General features: G+C 40.0%; 1 protein-coding gene across 3 annotated transcripts in view; it reads left to right on the top strand.

The window, feature by feature from the left end:
• The window catches only part of kansl1b (KAT8 regulatory NSL complex subunit 1b), a 71753-nt gene that overhangs the window by 37810 nt on the left and 14987 nt on the right, over window positions 1–18956 (top strand). For all 3 annotated transcript variants that reach the window (XM_036564126.1, XM_036564124.1, XM_036564125.1), the window contains 4 exons: window positions 13883–14024; window positions 16408–16503; window positions 18099–18211; window positions 18598–18769. In XM_036564126.1, coding sequence (XP_036420019.1) covers window positions 13883–14024; window positions 16408–16503; window positions 18099–18211; window positions 18598–18769 — 523 coding nt within the window. The remainder of the gene's footprint in view (window positions 1–13882; window positions 14025–16407; window positions 16504–18098; window positions 18212–18597; window positions 18770–18956) is intronic.

Here is an 18956-nt window from a genome sequence, read left to right as displayed (position 1 = left end):
TCAGTTAAACTCATTTAGAAAATCTCCATTAATGTGTACGTTAGTGCAAATGTAACACATTTGTAATAGAGATGTTTTTTTCAAGTGCTTTTAACAGGTCTTTTAACTGGCTGTAATTAGTTGGTGAGTAATTGTTAATCGTTCATAATGACCCCTTGCAAAGGCCCGGTTGTTGGCATTGAAAACAGTGCCCAAAAACTTAATGACAAACTGCGAGAAGAACACTGGTGTAGGTGAGGATTAATTTTAGGCTGGTTTTGTGTGTGAGTGAGTGAACTTGGCTGTTCTGTTGCAACTCTAACAGTGTTTGTGTAATGTGAGACGAGTGTGTTGAAGAGTTGAATCTCTTTTCCAGCCCGACCTCCACACACACACACACACACACACACACACACACACACACACACACACATCTGTAGCTGTTTAAACTCACATGGCCGACCTCTTCTGGAAATCTGCATCCACGCCCTGAGCAGTCTCTCTTTCTCTCTCTGTCTCTGTCTCTGTCTCTGTCTCCCTCCCTCTCTCTCTCTCTCTCTCTCTCTCTCTCTCTCTCTCTCTCTCTCTTTTCTCTCATTCTCTCATTCTCTCTCTCTTTCTCTCTCTCTCTCTCTCTCTCTCTCTCTCTCTCTCTCTCTCTCCTTTCTCTAGGCATGTTCTTTGTGTGTTTCTCTCTGTGTGTGTGTGTGTGTGTGTGTCTCTCTCTTCTCTCTCTTTTCTTTCTCTAGGCATGTTCTCTTTGTGTGTTTCTCTGCATCTGTGTGTGTGTGTGTGTGTCTCTCTCTCTCTCTCTCTCTCTCTCTCTCTCTCTCTCTCTCTCTCTCTCTCTCTCTCTCTTTCTTTCTTTCTTTCTTTCTTTCTTTCTTTCTGTGTCTGTCTTTCTCTGTATCACCCTCTCTCTCTCTCTCTCTCTCTCTCTCTCTCTCTCTCTCTGTGTATATCTTTCTTTGTATTTCTCTCTCTCTTGTTGTGCCCATATCTCTCTATCTCTCTCCTAATCTGCATCTCTGTCTCTCTCTGTATGTGTATCTTTCTCTTACCTCCCTGTTTCTCGTGTATTTTTCTGTATCTGTCTCTCTGTATGAATTTTTCTTTGTATCTCTCTGAGTATCTCTCATTCTTTCTGTATGCGTATCTCTGTATGTCTCTCTGTATGTGTATCTCTTTCTCTGTATCTCCCTGTGTGTCTCTGTATTTTTCTCTCTGTCTCTCTATATGCAGCTGTCTTTATATATGTATCTCTTTCTGTGTCTCCCTGTGTCTGTATATCTTTCTCTTTGTCTACCTTTGTCTCATTTTCTTCTTGCTTCTCCTACTTTTCTTTTTTTTTTCTTCCTTCCTCTGTCTGTTTATCTACCTATCTGTTTGGACCCATATCTGTCATTACTGTGATCTGATCTCTGCCCTGTAAGGAGGCGCATGTGCATGTTAACATCTTTAGCTGCTATTATTTGCCATACTGGCAACACTGAATGATGGGCAAAGTGACGTGAAAATAATAATATCTAAATATATACATATATTTTGATGATGCAGCTCTCAAAAGATCGTACCTGCCACATTCAAGCAGCTCATCAGATTTTGAATGTAACCTAAGTGAACTCATGTATAACCACCTTAACTCTGTCAGGTGCTTAACGTTACGGCTAATCAGATCTTGGAGACTGTTCTCTGTTTTGTTTAAGCGGTTAGGGTTAAAATTATAGTGCACAGTTACCCCAGTTCTTCGCTATTCTATGTGTCATTTGTGACACATTGTATGTACTGTACACTCTCTGCGGTCTTCTTTTGCTCTCGCACAGCTGATTTTCCTGGTTGCACCTGTCTGCACTGTTCAAAAAGGCTTTTTCATAAAAGCGCTCTGCCACTGCATGAATCATTTGTTCCTGGGGTATTCTGGGAAATTCAAAAGGTTCAGAACTTCACAAATTTAAATCTGCGTGAGACGGGTAGTGCATCAGCTGTGACGGTGAATTTAGACGAAAGTGAATGTGTGTGCATACATGTCCTTCACTTGTCCTACATCTCTCTTTCCGAATGTCTGTCTGTCTGTCTGTCTGTCTGTGAAGGACTATCTGACAGGATCATTCTGAATTGAGTCAGACCTTTTTGCAGAGAGAGTGAGGAGTGCTTTGATGGGTGTAGCTTATGCGGTTGCTAAATTTGGATCGTCACAGAGGAAAATCAGATGTTTTACGAATGTAGTCTAACCTTTTAAACTAACATGTTATGATCAGCCTTTACAAGCGAAGTAGCCGGTACAGTAAATGTAATGTAAAATACAGAAACAAGTTTCATTTATGGAGGATGGACTACGTGTTAGGGCGACGTAATCGGATAGTGTCGATGATGGATAAGGAACCCAGAGGCGATGTGTAAAAGGCAGTTATTGCTGTTTTGGTAAAATACCAGAGAATTAGCTCTCTCTCCTATAGGACTAATCTACTGCAAGACAGCTCGTAAATATGTTGGGAAATAAAAGGTTCATATTAAGGGTTCAAATTAAGGGTTACATAGTCTTTTTTTTTTTCAGAATACTCTTTCTCTGCTGCATGTGATTTTACTGAGTAAAATTGCAATGTTTTCTGTACAGCTTAAGTGTCCAGGTGGTTAGTTATGAATTATGAAAATGCCCCTAAATAGGATAAAAAGTAGGTCAAAGCTTTTTTTATTTTTTATTTATTTATTTATTTATTTTTTAAAACTAGGCAACGTTTGTGCTAATCATTTTTAAATATCGCTCTGGCCTACTGCACAGTGCATAGCTTGTTAATAAGTATCATGATATTGGCTTTAGCAATACTGATATCACAGGAGACAGCAGTAGACAAATGGGCCTTTCAACCAGTTAGTGTTTTTGTGTGTGCTGTGAGCATCCTAACCAACCACAGCTCCAGATGAGTGTTTCTGTGGGTATTTTGGTGAATAGTTTGTGTTAATTGGAAACTTCTTTTTATAGCTGCAAAGGCCTGGAGGTAGGACAGTAGTTATTAATACATGGAAAAGTCATCGATTCTCACATCAATCAAAATTCTAGCTTGTTTAGTGAACAAATGCATCTTATTCATGACAGGCATCCATGTCACCTTGCCTCATAGCGCAACAAACTGCAGTGCTTTCCACGTGACCACTGTAGCTAAAAGAGAAGAGATGCCGTACAATTAAAATGTGTAGGAGAACTTTTAATTCCCGGGTGATAAGAAAAATTTTTAGTGTAAAATCCTGCCTCTGACTCCACTCCTCATTTTCTTTTTTTTTCTTGTTTTCCTCACACCCAGAGGTCAGTGTTGGTGGTTTCCCTTTTTGTGGTTGGGGGTGTGATGTTAATAGTATCAGGTCATGCCACATCAGCTACAGTGCGCGCCCTTTTTTTTTTTTTTTGCGGGTCGTGTATGTTGCAAGTTGTTGTTGTTGTTGTTATCGGGGGTTGCAGACCCATCCGTATCAGCAGGAGTTTCCCCCAGCCCCAAATATGATATGGTGCTTATTTACTGGGCCAGAGCCTTATCTGCAAAACCAGTGCTGTGGACACACACACTCTTAAAACATTGCATTAGTTTACCGCGTGTTTACTTATAGTCTTGTCAACGTTGGTCTGCACATGCACACAGACACACTTGTTGCATTAAATGTGATGTGAATTTGCTGTGTTTACTCTGTGTCTTATACACACACACACACACACACACACACACACACACACACACACACACACACACACACACACACACACAGACTCTTACTACATTACATTTAATGCATTTACCATGTTTACTTAGTCTTGTCCACATGCGCCTAAGCACACACACGCGAACACGTAGAGCATTGCATTAATTTATGATGTTCATTTGCAGTCTTGTTCAAGACTGTTGTTCAAGTCAGAGTTTACTGTTCATGTATTTAATTTGCAGTCAAAACAGCCATTCAATACAAGATTATTCATTTTTCAGCCTCATGGAAAAAGCAGAAAGTGACACAGATGCCTCAACATCTAAATGTTTTTTTTTCAGCATTTGGTTTGTTAACCCTTTGTATTTATTACAGCTACTATTCTCTTTGAGAGACTTACTTTGTTTTTCCAAGCAATCTGCAGGGATATTTTTTACACCTCTAAAGTTCAGTCATGGAAGTTGGTTACATGTTCTGCCTCTCACAATCCAGATAATCCCAACCACATTCAGTGATGTGAAGTTCAGGACTCTTGGGTGGCCAGTCCATTATTGGTGTTCTGAGAACGCCAGTAACATCTTTGTTTGATTTGAAAACTCTTTCTGTTTCCTTTTATCAGTAACAACTTTTTGGCAGCTACACATCCTTTCAGACTCAGTGTGTTGAGTTGTCATTTCACAGTGAAAACATGAACAAACACCTGTGATTTTTTTCAGATCTGAAGGAAGAGTGGAGCTTGATTTTTCTTTGTCTCTTAAAGATAAAAGCTGTATGTACTGTTTATCTGATGGTGGTGGTTTTGGTGGTCTACCAGGTCTTACACGCTTGTTAGAAGTCCTGTTTTAAAAATTTTTGAACTCCAGTTTTAGAAGCTCCTGTTTTTCCCTTTTGTTTTCCGTTGACTTTGACTTTATGTAACTGTATCATCTTGTATCTAAGACTTTAGAAAGGTCTCCTAAAATGAATAACCTGTACTTAATGACCAGTTTGACTGGAAATTAAATAAAGTTGATTTCTGACATGCACAGTTTTGTACCCTCAGCCCCCAGTGCCGATGGTGGTGTAGGTGGGGGAGTATGTGTGTGTGACTGGACACTCATGCTTTTTTACCAGTGGTCTTATGAAGTGGGGCAACATGGTGGAAATGTGCTGACTGACCAAAATGTGGTGGGGGTGGACGACAGGAATGGGGCTCACAGGCTTACTGTGTGTGTGTAAAGATCAAGCACGTTGCTGCTGCTGCTGCGTTGGAATGCCAGACACACTCATTCTAGTAAAAATCTGTGTGTAACAGCAGCTGAATCTTTCTTAATGAACACGGTGCTCTGCTCTGCACGGCTCGTCCTCCCTGACTGTAAACGGTCTTGTGAAGAAATGTGAGAGTGGAGAACGCTGACCCAGATAGCAGGGATGAATACATGAGGATTGCAAAATGAAGTTAGAGAGCATTTGTAATACAGTATTAAATTTAATACCAGCTTACAATATCAGCTCATTTTTGAATGGCTTTTAGTTATCAATAGTCCAGTGTCATCAGAGTATTTGTAATTATCTTTGCTCTTATCTGCCGCATTAAATACATAAATAGATTCTTCAAATGGAAGCTGATTTTTTTCACATGTACGTCATACACATCTGCGTGACACTTAAAGATCCTCTTTGATTTCACTCATAAAGAAATCTCACTCCTTTTTTCTTTTCCCAACAACATCTACGTCTTTTGCTCTTTGCCTCTTTATTAGTGTGTTCTCCCATTTTTTTCTTTTTTTTTTTATTAGCCCCTCCTCCACCTCCCTCACCCATGCATGTGACTCTCTGGCGCTCTTGCTCTCTCACACTTACTCATGCTCTCTCTCTCTCTCTCCCTCTCTCTCTCTCTCTCTCTCACACACACACACACACACACACACACACACACACACACACACACACACACACACACACACACACACGCGCGCACACGCATCAAACCCTTTGTTCTCCAGACGCCGCCCAGGCCGTATTTGCCAGGCAGCAGAAGAACTGTCGTCTCCTTGGCCCTGTAGTCATCTTAGAAGTACAAGAAGCCTGAAGTGTAGTGGTTTATAATTACCCATTAGTGTAATCCATATTTCTTTTCCTGGCCTGTTAACAGTAAATTCCCACCAGCTCTTTACTGTAGCTTTTCCTGGAATTATCTTTTTACCCCTTACAGTATGTTACTCTGTGTATATGTGTTGCTCTGTGTGTTCGTGCATTTTTCCTCCCAACTTTGATGTGCGCAGTGATCTCCCACAAGTGATCAGTGCAGACTTGATTTCCTGTTTTCTTTTTGCTTCACAGCATTGTTTAGTCATTTCCTGAAAGAGAGGGCTCAGGGTTTGTGTGTGTGTGTGTTTTGAGTGTCAGAGGGAGGAGCTTTGCATGCAGGCGCATGTGCGGTGGACACTGAAGTGTGTTTAAATTACGTCTGAAGGGCAGTAGAGACTTGGACTGGGTATAGCCAGCTGGTTCACAATACAAGACCTGTGTAGCAAATAACAAGCTGGGTACAGAAGCTGTGGACAAAACCTTATGAGGTGTATTGGCCTCCTGTAGCTGCTGCTGTCAGCGTTGGGTGGCTGTTTCATTGTATATTCCCAGTTGTATGCTGAACACTAATACTGTAAGGTGTATATACTATGTAGTAAAAATCTTAACAATTATTTGTCAGGGCAGCATGTTTAAGACTGAACCGACATACTGAACTGTTTTTTCTTAAGTACTGTAGAGAGGTGGTTGTTGTTGTTGTCGTCGTTGTCGTCGTTGTCGCCGTCCCTAACAGTGCCATCAACAGTTGAGTATACCCCATGTTGTCACTCACAGAACAGTATTATATTATTGTATATAATAAGAAAATAACAATAAAAGTGTGATTTTGTTCAACACCAGTTATTAGCTCAAATTTATGATTAGCTTCACAAAAAGACTCTCAGAATATCAGAGCTATCACCTTTTCTGCCGTTCTCCTCGCCACCATCATTCACATTTGATTGAGGCACTTAACCTCAAGTTGACCTGTGGGTTCATGTCAAATTGCTTTAGGGGAAGCAGGTCATCCACCTGGTAATGTCTGCTTTTGTCGTTTCCTTTTGAAATGGCCATTGCCGTAAGATCCAAAGTACCTTCTTGCTCTAACTGATATAAGTTGCTTTGCTGTGTATCATATACCATATAGGACTAAATGATAGTGATAGTGTGCCATATCAAGATTATATTGCGATGTATTGTGATTGCAGTTGGCCTTGCATTGTATTAAAAACACGCTTGTGAATCACTGATGCATTGAAACTTGTCCTGTGTTGTTTTTGACCACAGAATTTGCCTGTTGGAATTCTTCAGAACTACCACAGAAAATCTCTTTCTGTTTGCATCATCTTTTGAGATGAGTTTCGTTATTTCCTTTGGAGGGTCTTAGTCAAGTAATTACTTCATAGGTGGTGAAATGTGGTGGGAAAACACACCTTGGCTTATTCAAGAGGGAAGCAGAAGCAAGGGTCGGTGGTCTTTATAAACATTGCCAAGTTGCTAACTGTTTCTCCTTCATGTGTCAGCTTCCACTGTGTTCCAGATGCACAAGCTTAGTATAGGCACAGCACTGAATAAATAATAGCACTTTTGAATTGGGCTCACTGTATGTGCCAAGATCCAGTTTTTGTGTTGATTAGAGTAGGCAATTCATTTTCTTATGCTGTGCATTGGTTATATTTTCATACTGATATCGATACAAGTTTAATCTGGTTGTGGAAAACTGCCTCTCTAGGTTCTTAAGGATATACGTTTAAGTAAACTGCAGTGTATTTCTGAGTGAAACACGATGTTAGGGAGGATCTTTGATCTTGGTGAGCGTTTTTTGCTTGATGACAATTGGGGGTGCTGGCATGATAAATATTGCTTAATATTTGCTGGACATGAGCTAACAAGCTAAAAAAAGGACACTTTTAGGTTGACTTGAAGCTTCAGCCTTTGTCTTGTCTAGATAAATTGTGCAAGGTCAAAATAGTAAGTCCTTGGCTTACGGGAGTTTTATTCTGTGAATTTATGCTGCTGTGTTATTGAAACCTTCCCATAATCACCTACTGAGAAGTATTTTGAATAGTCCTAGAATAAGTTGTAAAAAGCCTGAACCAGTGCAGACTAGGGGTCATCAGAGTACCAGAATTTTGACCTCAGTTCTGATCCCTGGTGTAGTGTTATGATACCGGAGACAAAAACAATGCTAAAAATTGGGGATGCATCGATACAAGTTTTGTCAGACAGAGTACATATTTTTTTAGTACTCACTTATACAGAGTTCAATACTATGCTGTAAAACATATTTACAAATACATAGGTGTGAATGAGAGCAATGTACCTTTAAAAATGAAATCATTAAAATGCTTGGCTTGAGTAGTGCTGCAGTGGAGAAGAGCCCCAATCTGTTTCTTTTCCACAGCGGTCTCTTTAGCACAGTGACAGCAAGAATCACATTCAAGTCTAACACGTCTGATGAGCTCACATTTTGAGTTTTAGGTCTTGTTGGGAGTATCTTGTTTGGCTGGTTGAGCTGTAGCTGAGTGTCCTCTAAATCCAGATAGACACTGTGATTTTCTTGTTGTTGTTTGGTGACTTGCATTGTATCTTTAAATAGACCAGCGTTTATGGACAAAGCTAAAGATTTAGCCTCTACTGACAGCTCTGTCTACAAACAGTTTAAAATAAAGCTGTTTCATTTAAAACACACTGCTCGCCGAGTACCGATCAAGAGAAACAATACAGCTGAGAAACTGAGCAGCTCAGCTAACACTACACTGAAGCTAAAAGCCAGGTGGTTACAAGTACACAGTAGGACAATAGGAAGGAGGTCTCTCTACAGCCTATTTTACAAAAAAATAAGTTGTGTAATTCAAATAATTATACTGATTATAATTTGATTAATTCACATGAGTAATCAACTAAATATTAGTTCATTTACAGCCCTAGTACAGCTCTTTCAAATACCGCTGTGGACAAAAGTGTGGTCAGGAATATTAACAAAAAAACTGCATTCAAAGGTGAGCAATTTTATACACAGTGTTCATCTTCCACATCGTATTGTGTGTTTTAGATTTCTTTTTCTGTAAGCTAGATTGGCATTGGTGTGTGTGTGTGTGTGTGTGTGTGTTTGCTTATTAAAGGGAGAGAGTGATTGTGGCCACTTCCTGCCTCTTTCCTGCTTCCTGTGAGAGCTTCCTGTTCCTGGATGAAAAGCTCGAGCCTTCAATGCTGCTGACGTTTTTATACACGCTCTGTCGGGACCATCTGCGCTTCTTCAGCATCACTGCTGCGCACACACACACTCCTCCCTTTCATACATCAAATCTTTGTCTCTAACACATACAGACGTTTATTCATGTCATTTAGCTTCTCTCTGCGGTTTCTCTCCTGCAGTTGTTTTTGTACAGTGTCAGGAATGGCCATGCAGATGCCCCACATGTGTGACCCCCATGACACTAAATGTCCACATGTTTGTAGATGCCTCCTTATCCAGTGTTTCCTTTGAAGTCAAGGGTAATAATAGGGAGTTTGTCCCCTCTTTGCTGCAAGAACAGCTTCTTCTGTTCTGAGAAGGCTTTACATTCGATGTTGAAACTATGCTGCGAATATTTGATTTCTGCTGGAAGAGCATTAGTGAGGTCAGGTACTGTTGTTTAAGCCACTCCAACTCATCCCAGAGGTATAGGATGGCGCTCTTTTCTCCAGAGAACACAGTTTTGTAGTCCTCTAGCTGAAGCTTAGCATTGGGCATGGCGACCTTGTGTTCATGTTTGGATGTTCCGTAGCATCGCATTCTTTTGGCTGCATGCGTGCAGTTTAATGCCTTTGTCAGCAGTTGGTGCCCCTTAAAGTAAGCTCAGTTCACTAATTTGAAGGGGCGTCTGGATGGATAAACCTCACTCTGACCTTAATCTCAGTAGCCTAATAAGAGAAATGATTTTGCTCTTTCAGTTTTAAAAAATGGAAAAAGGATTGTTACAAAGTCAGGATAATATTGTTGGTCATGTAGGTTAGTCCTATTCAGGACTTTGTCCTTACTTTACAAAACCAAAAACCCCTTGCAGACAAAGTCCAGCCAATTCATGCTTCTTTCTCAGCTGATCTCTTTCCTGTGTTGCCCTTTGTGGCCGACTGAGTGTACTGCAGTTCACTGCATATTTATTTGGTAAAATTCTCAACTGAAAAAAATGCCGCTCTACAAAGAGAGAGGAAAACATTTGTTCAAGCCAGCTGTAAAATTTGCCAGAGAATTCCAGCATACAGGAAAAAGGATGGTCATAATTTCTGTAGTTCCTTTAATGATCTGTAACCGGGTTCATACAGTACTGACTCTTTATTGTGTGTAAGAAGAAGAATATTACTGACCTCTGTGTTGTACTTCACTCATTACTTTAAAGTAATAAAATTTTTTATATATATATATATATATATATATATATATATATATATATATATATATATATATATATATATATATAACATGGCAAACAATGGCTAACAATGACTGGGAGCCGGTAACCAGTCATTTGCATAATGCTAACTGTGGAGGCTGTTAACTTTCGTTCACTCGTAGTGACGTTAGTATTTCTGAATGAGCTATTCCTGTAATCAGTGTAGTCCATGATGTGGTGGGTCATCATGACTCTGCAATAATGTTTGTGTGTGAAGGCAATAGAATGGCCCCTCTCTCTCGCGCTCTCTCTCTCTCGCTCTCTCTCTCGCTCTCTCTCTCGCTCTCTCTCTCGCTCTCTCTCTCGCTCTCTCTCGCTCTCTCTCTCGCTCTCTCTCTCGCTCTCTCTCGCTCTCTCTCTCGCTCTCTCTCTCGCTCTCTCTCTCTCTCTCGCTCTCTCTCTCGCTCGCTCTCTCGCTCGCTCTCTCTCTCTCTCTCTCTCTCTCTCTCTCTCTCTCTCTCTCTCTCACTCTCTCGCTCCCTCTCTCTCACTCCCTCTCGCTCTAAATTCAGTTCTCTCAGTGCTGATTGTTTGCACTAACAGAAGCCCTTCTTCTTCTTTTATATGAAGCTTAAACCGAGAAATATGGATTGCCAAACTTTCATTTGGCCTTTTGTGTGCAAGTGTAATGCTGATCAAGTCTTTATTCACTGTTGTGTGTTTGAGAGAGAATGATCTAGTACATGCCACACATTAAATCTTTCTTCAGTGTAATCTCTCTCTTCCTTTCTCTCTGGATGCACTGCACAGCATAGACAAAGCACTGTTGCTGGGTAGGGACTGCAACAAATACATTCTGCAATATTTGATGATTAAAATATCTGAAAATAATAAATCAATAAGTAATGTTTGCCACTGTTATCTGCAGGTATTGACATCCTGTGTTTTCATTGGCATCGATGAATATATCCAGAATTACCTGATGATGGGGCAAAACTTTAAATGAGAGCCTTTTAACTGTATCGCACCAAGACAGGTCAAACTGATCGGTTTGGGGAAAAAGAAAACATTATGGTTAGAATAACAAAACCGTGAAATGGGGGGAGGTTGAGGTGGGGAATGGAAAAAAGGAAGCTACAAATGAAAACCACAAAGAATTATAGGTAGCTTCAGCCCAGTTCTGCAATATTTCTGTTATTTAAGCTTGTGGTTTTCTGCCGTTTAAATTTAAAAAGTGTCATTTGAGAATAAAAATTAAAATCTAAAGTATGAATAAATATCAGCAGCTATTGGCCGTTATTAGAATATTTACCCATCAAAATTGGTATTTACTACAGCTGTTTCAGATCAGTTGGGCTCTAGTTTTTAAGCAGCTGTTTTAGTCTTTTTGGTGCTGACATACTGGGGAAGAAGTAAATGCTGTGTTGCGTTCTATTTTAAAGCTTGCCGTAAGCCATGATTGGATAGTAATGTCTCTTCCCCTGTGAGTGAAACATCGGTCCTTCACTCTACCACTACAGTGCGCAGTGAAAGAGGGCTCAGAAAGAGGGAAATGTAAAAGTTTGACCTGGCTGTATTGATCCATGTTCTCCAGAGGTAGGAGAAGACAGAGGATAAAGAAAGCAGAAGAAAAAGAGAGATTTATAAGGAAAGCTCTCTTGAGGCTGATCTGAGTGCATGTGTGCGTGTATGCATGTGTGTTCTCAGTGCTCTAGTTACCTGACCATACTCACCTGGGAGAAAAAGAGGGTTATGTAAAAGTGAATGTGTTTCCTCTTGGTTTTTGCTAGGGATGCATCTATACCAATACTGGGATTGGGTACTGGGCTGATACTGTGCTAGTTCACTCGTACTCATAAAAATTCACCGATGCAAACATTCTGAGACCACCTTGGAACTGCGTGGTGTAAGTTGAGTGTACAGTACTCCACTAATAAACACAGTAAAGGAGGCTCTTCTCGCACAAAAAGTTGCAGGTAATTTTAAACATCCCCTTGGCAGATTCCCACCAACACACAATCGCAGCCGCTTCCTCAATATGTGTGGTGACATGTAGGCCAGCTAAACGGAGGCAAAGATTTGACAGTTCCTGCCAAAGTCAGTATATGGCAACTTAACTCTGTTTGACTGAAATAGAATAGTGAAGTATAAATGTTTACAGGGTTATTGTTTTGTAAAATACGCTGTAGAGAGACTGTATTGTCTTACTGTGTGCATCACTGCCTGCTTTCAGCTTCTGTGCCCAGCTTTAGCAGTGCTGCTCAGTATCTGTTTGCTCAGTACTCGGAGTGCAGCGTGTTATTTTGAATGAAACAGATTTATTTGAAAGTATTCATGGACAGAGCGTGTCACGTATCATGGATCAAGCGTTTTCATACAGTGTGAGTATATAAATAATAGGCTTTGTCCGTACTTGATGATTTACTCAAATATATGGTCACCAAAGAACAAGATTTCTAAAATCACGTCTGGCTTTAGAGGACATTCAGCACAACCAGCCAAAAACAAAAGACTTCAGACATAAATCCACATCTAGATTGTAAAGATTTAACCGTTAAGATGCTCATTTGCACTAACAACTATTTAATTTTAAGTAGGTTACTCGGTATGGCATTGGACTCCATATTGGCGAATACTTGTACTCGGTCAGAAAAAAAAAAAAGTGTCGATGCATCCCAAGTTTTTGCTTTTTCTGTTGTTTTTCTTTGTTTTAGTTTTGTATTGCTTATCTTGGGCTTTTTTACCTTTGTTTTGCCCTCAGTCCTTTTACACGTGTTGTAGCTATTTTCTCTCTCTCTCCCTCTCCCTCCCTCCCCTCCTGGCATGGCATGTTTGGTGAGGTCACTGTGCTCTCTGTGTGTTTACCGCTGCTCTGTCTCTGTTTTGCAATCATTTATTTTTGAGGATGTGAGCACACTTATACCGCTTTGCGTCGTCTGTTCCAGGCAGTACCGAACCTCCTGTACTAACACAAGAGCTCAGAGGATGATGGCAGAAACAACAGGGCCACAGCAGGCTGTGCTAACAGGGATTGGAGCAATACAGTGTTTTTCAAAATAATCTTCTGCATTTGTAGCCTATGGCTGATTTCCATGGCCAATAATATTGAAGCATTTCTCTGTACTTGGAAAAGAACAGAAAACCTGTTACGGTAGTACTTACAAAGAAGCCAAGGGGCAGTTGCTGAATTCGGTCAGTAGATGTTTTTGATGTATGTATTTTTGTTGTATGCTTTCATGAATACTACAGTTAAATATGAAGGTAAGCAAGCAGGCTAATCTTTAAATTTCTTATTTATTTTCATAGAGATTAAATTAGGTTTCTAAAGGGAGGAATTGGTTGTAATTTATTACTGTCATAGTGGTATCAGGTTCCTCCTGATGGCTGTGGGTACCAGGAATAAATATTTCATATTGTGTTTTATTATTTTTACTTATTTTATATTGTTATATAGTTATAAACTCATGTATTTCACAGGATTCAGCAACTTTGCATGGTACATGGTTGTCTTTTTCCCCCCCTCTTTTCTAAGTACAGGGAACACTTTGAAATTGTCCACTGTAAATTGGCCATTTGCTACAGATGCAGCAGATAAAGAATAGGTTAAAAAAAACGCTGGAGTGTTCCCTGTTGCGTTATCTTGAAACTTTCACCGAGGCAAATCGGCGTGGAAATAGTGATATGGCACTTGTTCATGCATGTCGGTCAATAATCTGACATGGGTGTTGCATTCCAAGCACACATTCTCAGTCATTAAACCTCTCTCTTTTCTCTCTGTTTCTCTCTAGTTGGAGGAGGGCTGAGGGGCGTTATGCTGTAGATCGAGCCTCTATCATCAGTCACTGGAACTGGCTTCAGGCCCACGTCTCTGACCTGGAGTATCGCATCCGCCAGCAGACGGACATTTACCGCCAGATCCGTGCTAACAAGGTCAGAAAAAGACTCAATGCTCACAGGCACACATACACAGTCCTCTCACATGAATTAATGCTCAAACTCTTTCGCTTTCTCAGATACAGACATGCATGTGTTTCTTTCTCTTTGTCACTCTTTCTTGCACACACTGCACCCCACACTTTACACACTTTGAAGTGAGATTTCACAGCTCTGCCTCAGAGTGTTGGAGAGTGGATGTCAGCTTGCTTTCTGCAGCAGAGAGTCAGTGCTGCTCACCATCCCAGCATTCATGCTCACTGTGTCTTTATGGTAGTCAAAGAAGAGTTTTTCAGCGTCTGTATCTTACAGTTTCATATTTTTCTGGCAACACACAAATACAATGACCCTATCAGTCATTGTGATTCCACATCACAGCTGAACCCCGTTTACACCTGGTCATTTCTTGCGACTTTCATCCGGATTGTAACCTAATAAGATTTTAACCACATTCGTTCGCACCTTAATTCTCTGTGTGCCTGCTTAGTCAGATTGAAATCCGATTGCTGTGGCGATTAATGTGCAAATCAGCTCATGATCACCAATAGCCTGTTGTGTTCCTTAATTTTTCTGTTCTGTTCAGAGACAGTTATAAGTCAAAGAGTTGCCACATTGAAAATGATTCATTTCCTTAAACTGGCTTTACACCAATCTTTACAAGTCAGCTGTTTAGAATAATTAACCTCCTGTATTAGTCATCACAATCATGAACCATGTGTGCTGAAAGGTAAAATATTGTAGTGAGACTGTGGGTAATGACAAGGTGAGGTAAAGATTAACCTGGTGCTGTAATTTAACAAACTGTGCTACTGAATTAAACTTGGGGTTGGGGGGGAGGTTCATCATAAGCTGAAGCTTTTTTTTTTTCTTTCCCCTCCCATATGCAGAACAGCAGTGGGAGGCACAGTCACAGTACTGGGAATTTTGGTGACCTTGGAAACGCTTGGATTGACGGATGCATTTACACTTGTATAACATCTGGCTAAAATGCACATTTATTAAGTGTTTTGAGCAGTCAGATTTAAATCTATTTTAAATGTGTCTGTTCATTTTCACTTGTGTTTTTGTGCATAATCTCTGTCTGGATTTAATTCTGGTAGTCAAGACGCATGAAGCAACCAGGTGTAAACGGGTCTTTTGTTTTGGTATAAATTCAGTGTTGTTTTTAATAATACACTAAAGATGAAATGTGACTGGAGAACTGGACTGAAGGTTAATGCAGTAAAAAGACTTTCTCCAGATTATAATGTAATTTAAACATTTGATTATAATCTAGCATTTCAAAATCGGTACAGATAAATTACCACCTTCAGATTGATGAATCACTGTGCATGTTTACCCCTCTACAACAAAGAATGGTGGAATATCAAATCTAACTTTGTTCACTGCAAGTCATTGTAACTGTAAATGCGGGCAGCTTATTGGTGAATAGAACAGGAATGGACATTATGATTGTCATATTCAAGGGTCCGTTAGAGATATTAAACAGAAATTTGCTTAGCCGAGGAGAAGAATAATCTGATGCAATATTTGTTGAGGTAAAGATGAGAATAGAGAGATGTAGTTAGCCTAGTTACAGCTGCATTACCTCTGCCTTAGTCACATACTTAGCACCATCCTTGCGCTCATGTTAAAGTGTTTATAATAGCGAAGTGACATGGAATAAATTTACTTAATAGTAAATATGAGAATCTCTCAGTTGTTGTATTTTCTCTTTGACTTTCTGTAAAACAGCTTAGACAATGATTTCACTCCTCGAATACTGGTGGCTGTAATGGTTGAACAAGTAGTCAAGTACCTGGAAAAGTAAATTTTTTGTTAACAAAAAACATTAACCACCAAAACCACTAAAACAAAAACTAGCAGTAAAAAAACTGTACTTGTTAACAGCAATAAAACCGGCAGTTCTCGAAAACATGAAAGTGAAATCAAACCTTATAATGTCCACTGCAACACACATGCAATTTCAGAAACCACCCTTCATTTATTTAATTTCCACTCAAAACAGCCATTAAGTAAAAGTTATTCATCTCAACTAAATAAAACATCACATTTTTCAGCACTATGTCTCCACATTTTGCCTTTATCACAGCTTCCATTATTTTCAGGAGACTTGCTTTGTTTTCAGAGAAATCTGCAAGGATATTATTTCACACCCCCAAAGTTCAGTCTTAGAAGTTGCATTTTCTGCTTGTGTTGGGGCTGTCGCTTATTTTGCTGTGCATACTAATAGTGCATAGATTTGTATTGTATATTGAAATCATGTCATTTAAACTGTTGGTCCTAGCCATAGTATTTAATATCAGGCGACCACATCGCGGCCCTGGGCTGTGAGTGTAAAGATTCAGTGTCTAACGTACTTTTGTGTGTTTCTCTGCAGGGCCCGGTGGTACTGAGGGAGAGTTCAGTGTGTGAGTCAGTAGCGGAGGACAGTGGCTTGTCAAGGACAGACAGCATCACCTGGTCTGCCTCACAGGTACAGCAGCAAGAACACTTGTTTACATGGGGCACACTTAACTGTTACAGTATAAGCACTACAACAACCTTTTTTATTTTATAAAAATCTTTTATGTTTGCGCCTCTGAACAGTCACTTGCTCTGAATGATGACTCATTTTTTTCGTTGAACTTCAGAACAGATTTTATTTGAATCATCTTTCCTTTCATTTAATCACAGGGCATCTGCTGGCATGTTATTTCTATGCTGATCTCTTTTCATGCAGAGTGGCAGCCGTCTGGTGCATCCTTTGACTGATGGAAAACTGCTACAACAGACTAACATGTCATCCCTGTCATAAGCAAAGATTTTATCTCCAGAATGATAACTTTATAGGAAGGATTAAAGTGTTCTTAACGTTAATGTACAATAATATTGCTAGATTTTATTCTACATATTTTTGTTGCTACATTTCTCTTGCCAAAGGGCAACAGTGATGAAGAAAATTTGTGACAAGATACTATTTTTATTTGTATTTTTGAAAACACTTACAGGGATAAATTCTGCTATCTCTATTAGTTATAAAGAAATGAGTGTTTTTCTCATACCCAAGGTCCCTGTGACCAAAGACCGCTTCGGTCTCACTACGTGACCACTAGGGTGTCCTGCCTGGCAGAGCTTACTACCACGTAACAGACAGAGAAATGAGCCTGTTTCTCTAAAGATAACTTTCCATGTTGCCCACGTTCCCCCAGTCATTAATGGCTCTATACTTTCCCTCTTTGCTGACTGCTTTTGTGGTAATGCTTTATTTTCTGGCAAAAAAGAGGGCACAAGCAGTACAGGGTCATTTTTTGCATCAGTGATCTTTTGCCAGAAGCTTAATTGTGTAATCTGAAAATGTAGCTGAAGTCACACAGTCTACCATGAAATTTGGCTAAAACTCAGCATCTCATGCAGTGTGGCATAAAATAAACATATAAGACCGCTGTTATCACATAGTCTGTAGTGGGCTTAACATGACAGATGTAGGAAACTAGTCCAGGCTTTCATATGGTCCTGTCTTGAGCAGCACTCGTGTGTGGTTCAGAAGAAAGTGATGTGGTAAAGATTACTCCCAAATTGTAAAATGCTTGAAATGTCTCACCACCTATTACATAGTTGTAAAAAAAAATACAAAATCTGAGAGTTTTGGAAGGTTTTATGCAGTGTAAACGTTGTGCTGTGTCATGGATCATCTGTAGACGCTGTTGATCAGCCCAGAAAATCAAATATGAATGGAGTAGGAGCTCGATGTCCCGCAGATCTGAGCTGGTCTCTAAACATGTTCCTCAGTCAAAGGGAAAAAAACTGCTTTTAAGCAATTCTGGCACTGTGCCTAAAACTCCCAAAGAAGATGCTGGGCTTGCCCAGGGTGGGTAGGCTTGAGTTTGGGAAAAGAGGGAGGTGTAAAAACACTTGTGCTCTTTGTTTTTTGGTATGCCAAGGGCTGTTGACCTTTTTAATCCATTCGCTTCAGCAGTGGAATTTCACCAGAACCATTCAGCTACTTGGGCCAAACCAAGTGAAATGGTGTGGGGAGGATTAATGAATGTCCAAGTGGACTGTACCAACAATGTTTTTGTTCTCTTTAAGGTCCATGATGCTGACGGGACAGAGGCGTCCGTATCGGCCCATGGTATTGCCATGGAGACGAACCTGCGGAAAGGGTACACGCCTGTCCGGCAGGTTAATGGAGTCATTAACAGGTATGTCTTGACTCACAATGATTGTTATAAGCCTTTGTTTCTTATTTACTTTTCAGTGTCTGAAACCTTTTTTTAATCGCATTTTGATTATTTATTATTGATAATTAAATAAAAAATACATGGGTTTTCACACTTGTAACTGAAGAAACTGTTTACACAGAATTGGAATACGTGCTATAAAAAAAGAAGTAGAGTTTTTTGTAGAACATGTATTCAGTTAAATTTCTGCCTTCAGTGCATGATGCACTTTGACACCCTTAATGTGTGTAAAAGTCAAGATGATTATTATTATTATTATTATTATTATTATTATTATTGTTAATATTGTTAATATCATTAGCAGCAGCAGCATGGTTTTGAAATTTTATATATTTGTCCTCCTTCAGTTTGCGGGCTAGTTCTCCAGAAAGTGCAGAGATAGAAGAGCAGCTCAGTTCGCAGCAGCGGCCCAGTTCTGCTCCAGACAGCAGCTGTGTGGCAGCCCGCACTCGGCCACTGCTATCCTGCAAGAGACGACGCCTACTCCGACCCAGCTCCATCACCAACCTCAACCGCAAGGCAAGACATTGAGGGTGCATTTGTATAGATGAGACAGACTTGTGTAAGGAGAGCAATAGACAACACTTGCATAATTTGCTAAATGTTTAATGGATTAAACAAAACAAAGCTTTGGCAAGTTTTGCTAGTGCCACTAGTTAGTTCTCTTTGATGGCGTTTTTTGCTTCAGCAAATATAATCAGGGTGC

The sequence above is a fragment of the Colossoma macropomum genome, unplaced genomic scaffold, assembly GCF_904425465.1.
Source record: "Colossoma macropomum unplaced genomic scaffold, Colossoma_macropomum, whole genome shotgun sequence".
Taxonomy (NCBI): Eukaryota; Metazoa; Chordata; class Actinopteri; order Characiformes; family Serrasalmidae; genus Colossoma; species Colossoma macropomum.
Note: the sequence above shows the minus strand (reverse complement) of the source record. Positions and strands in the feature narration are given on the sequence as shown.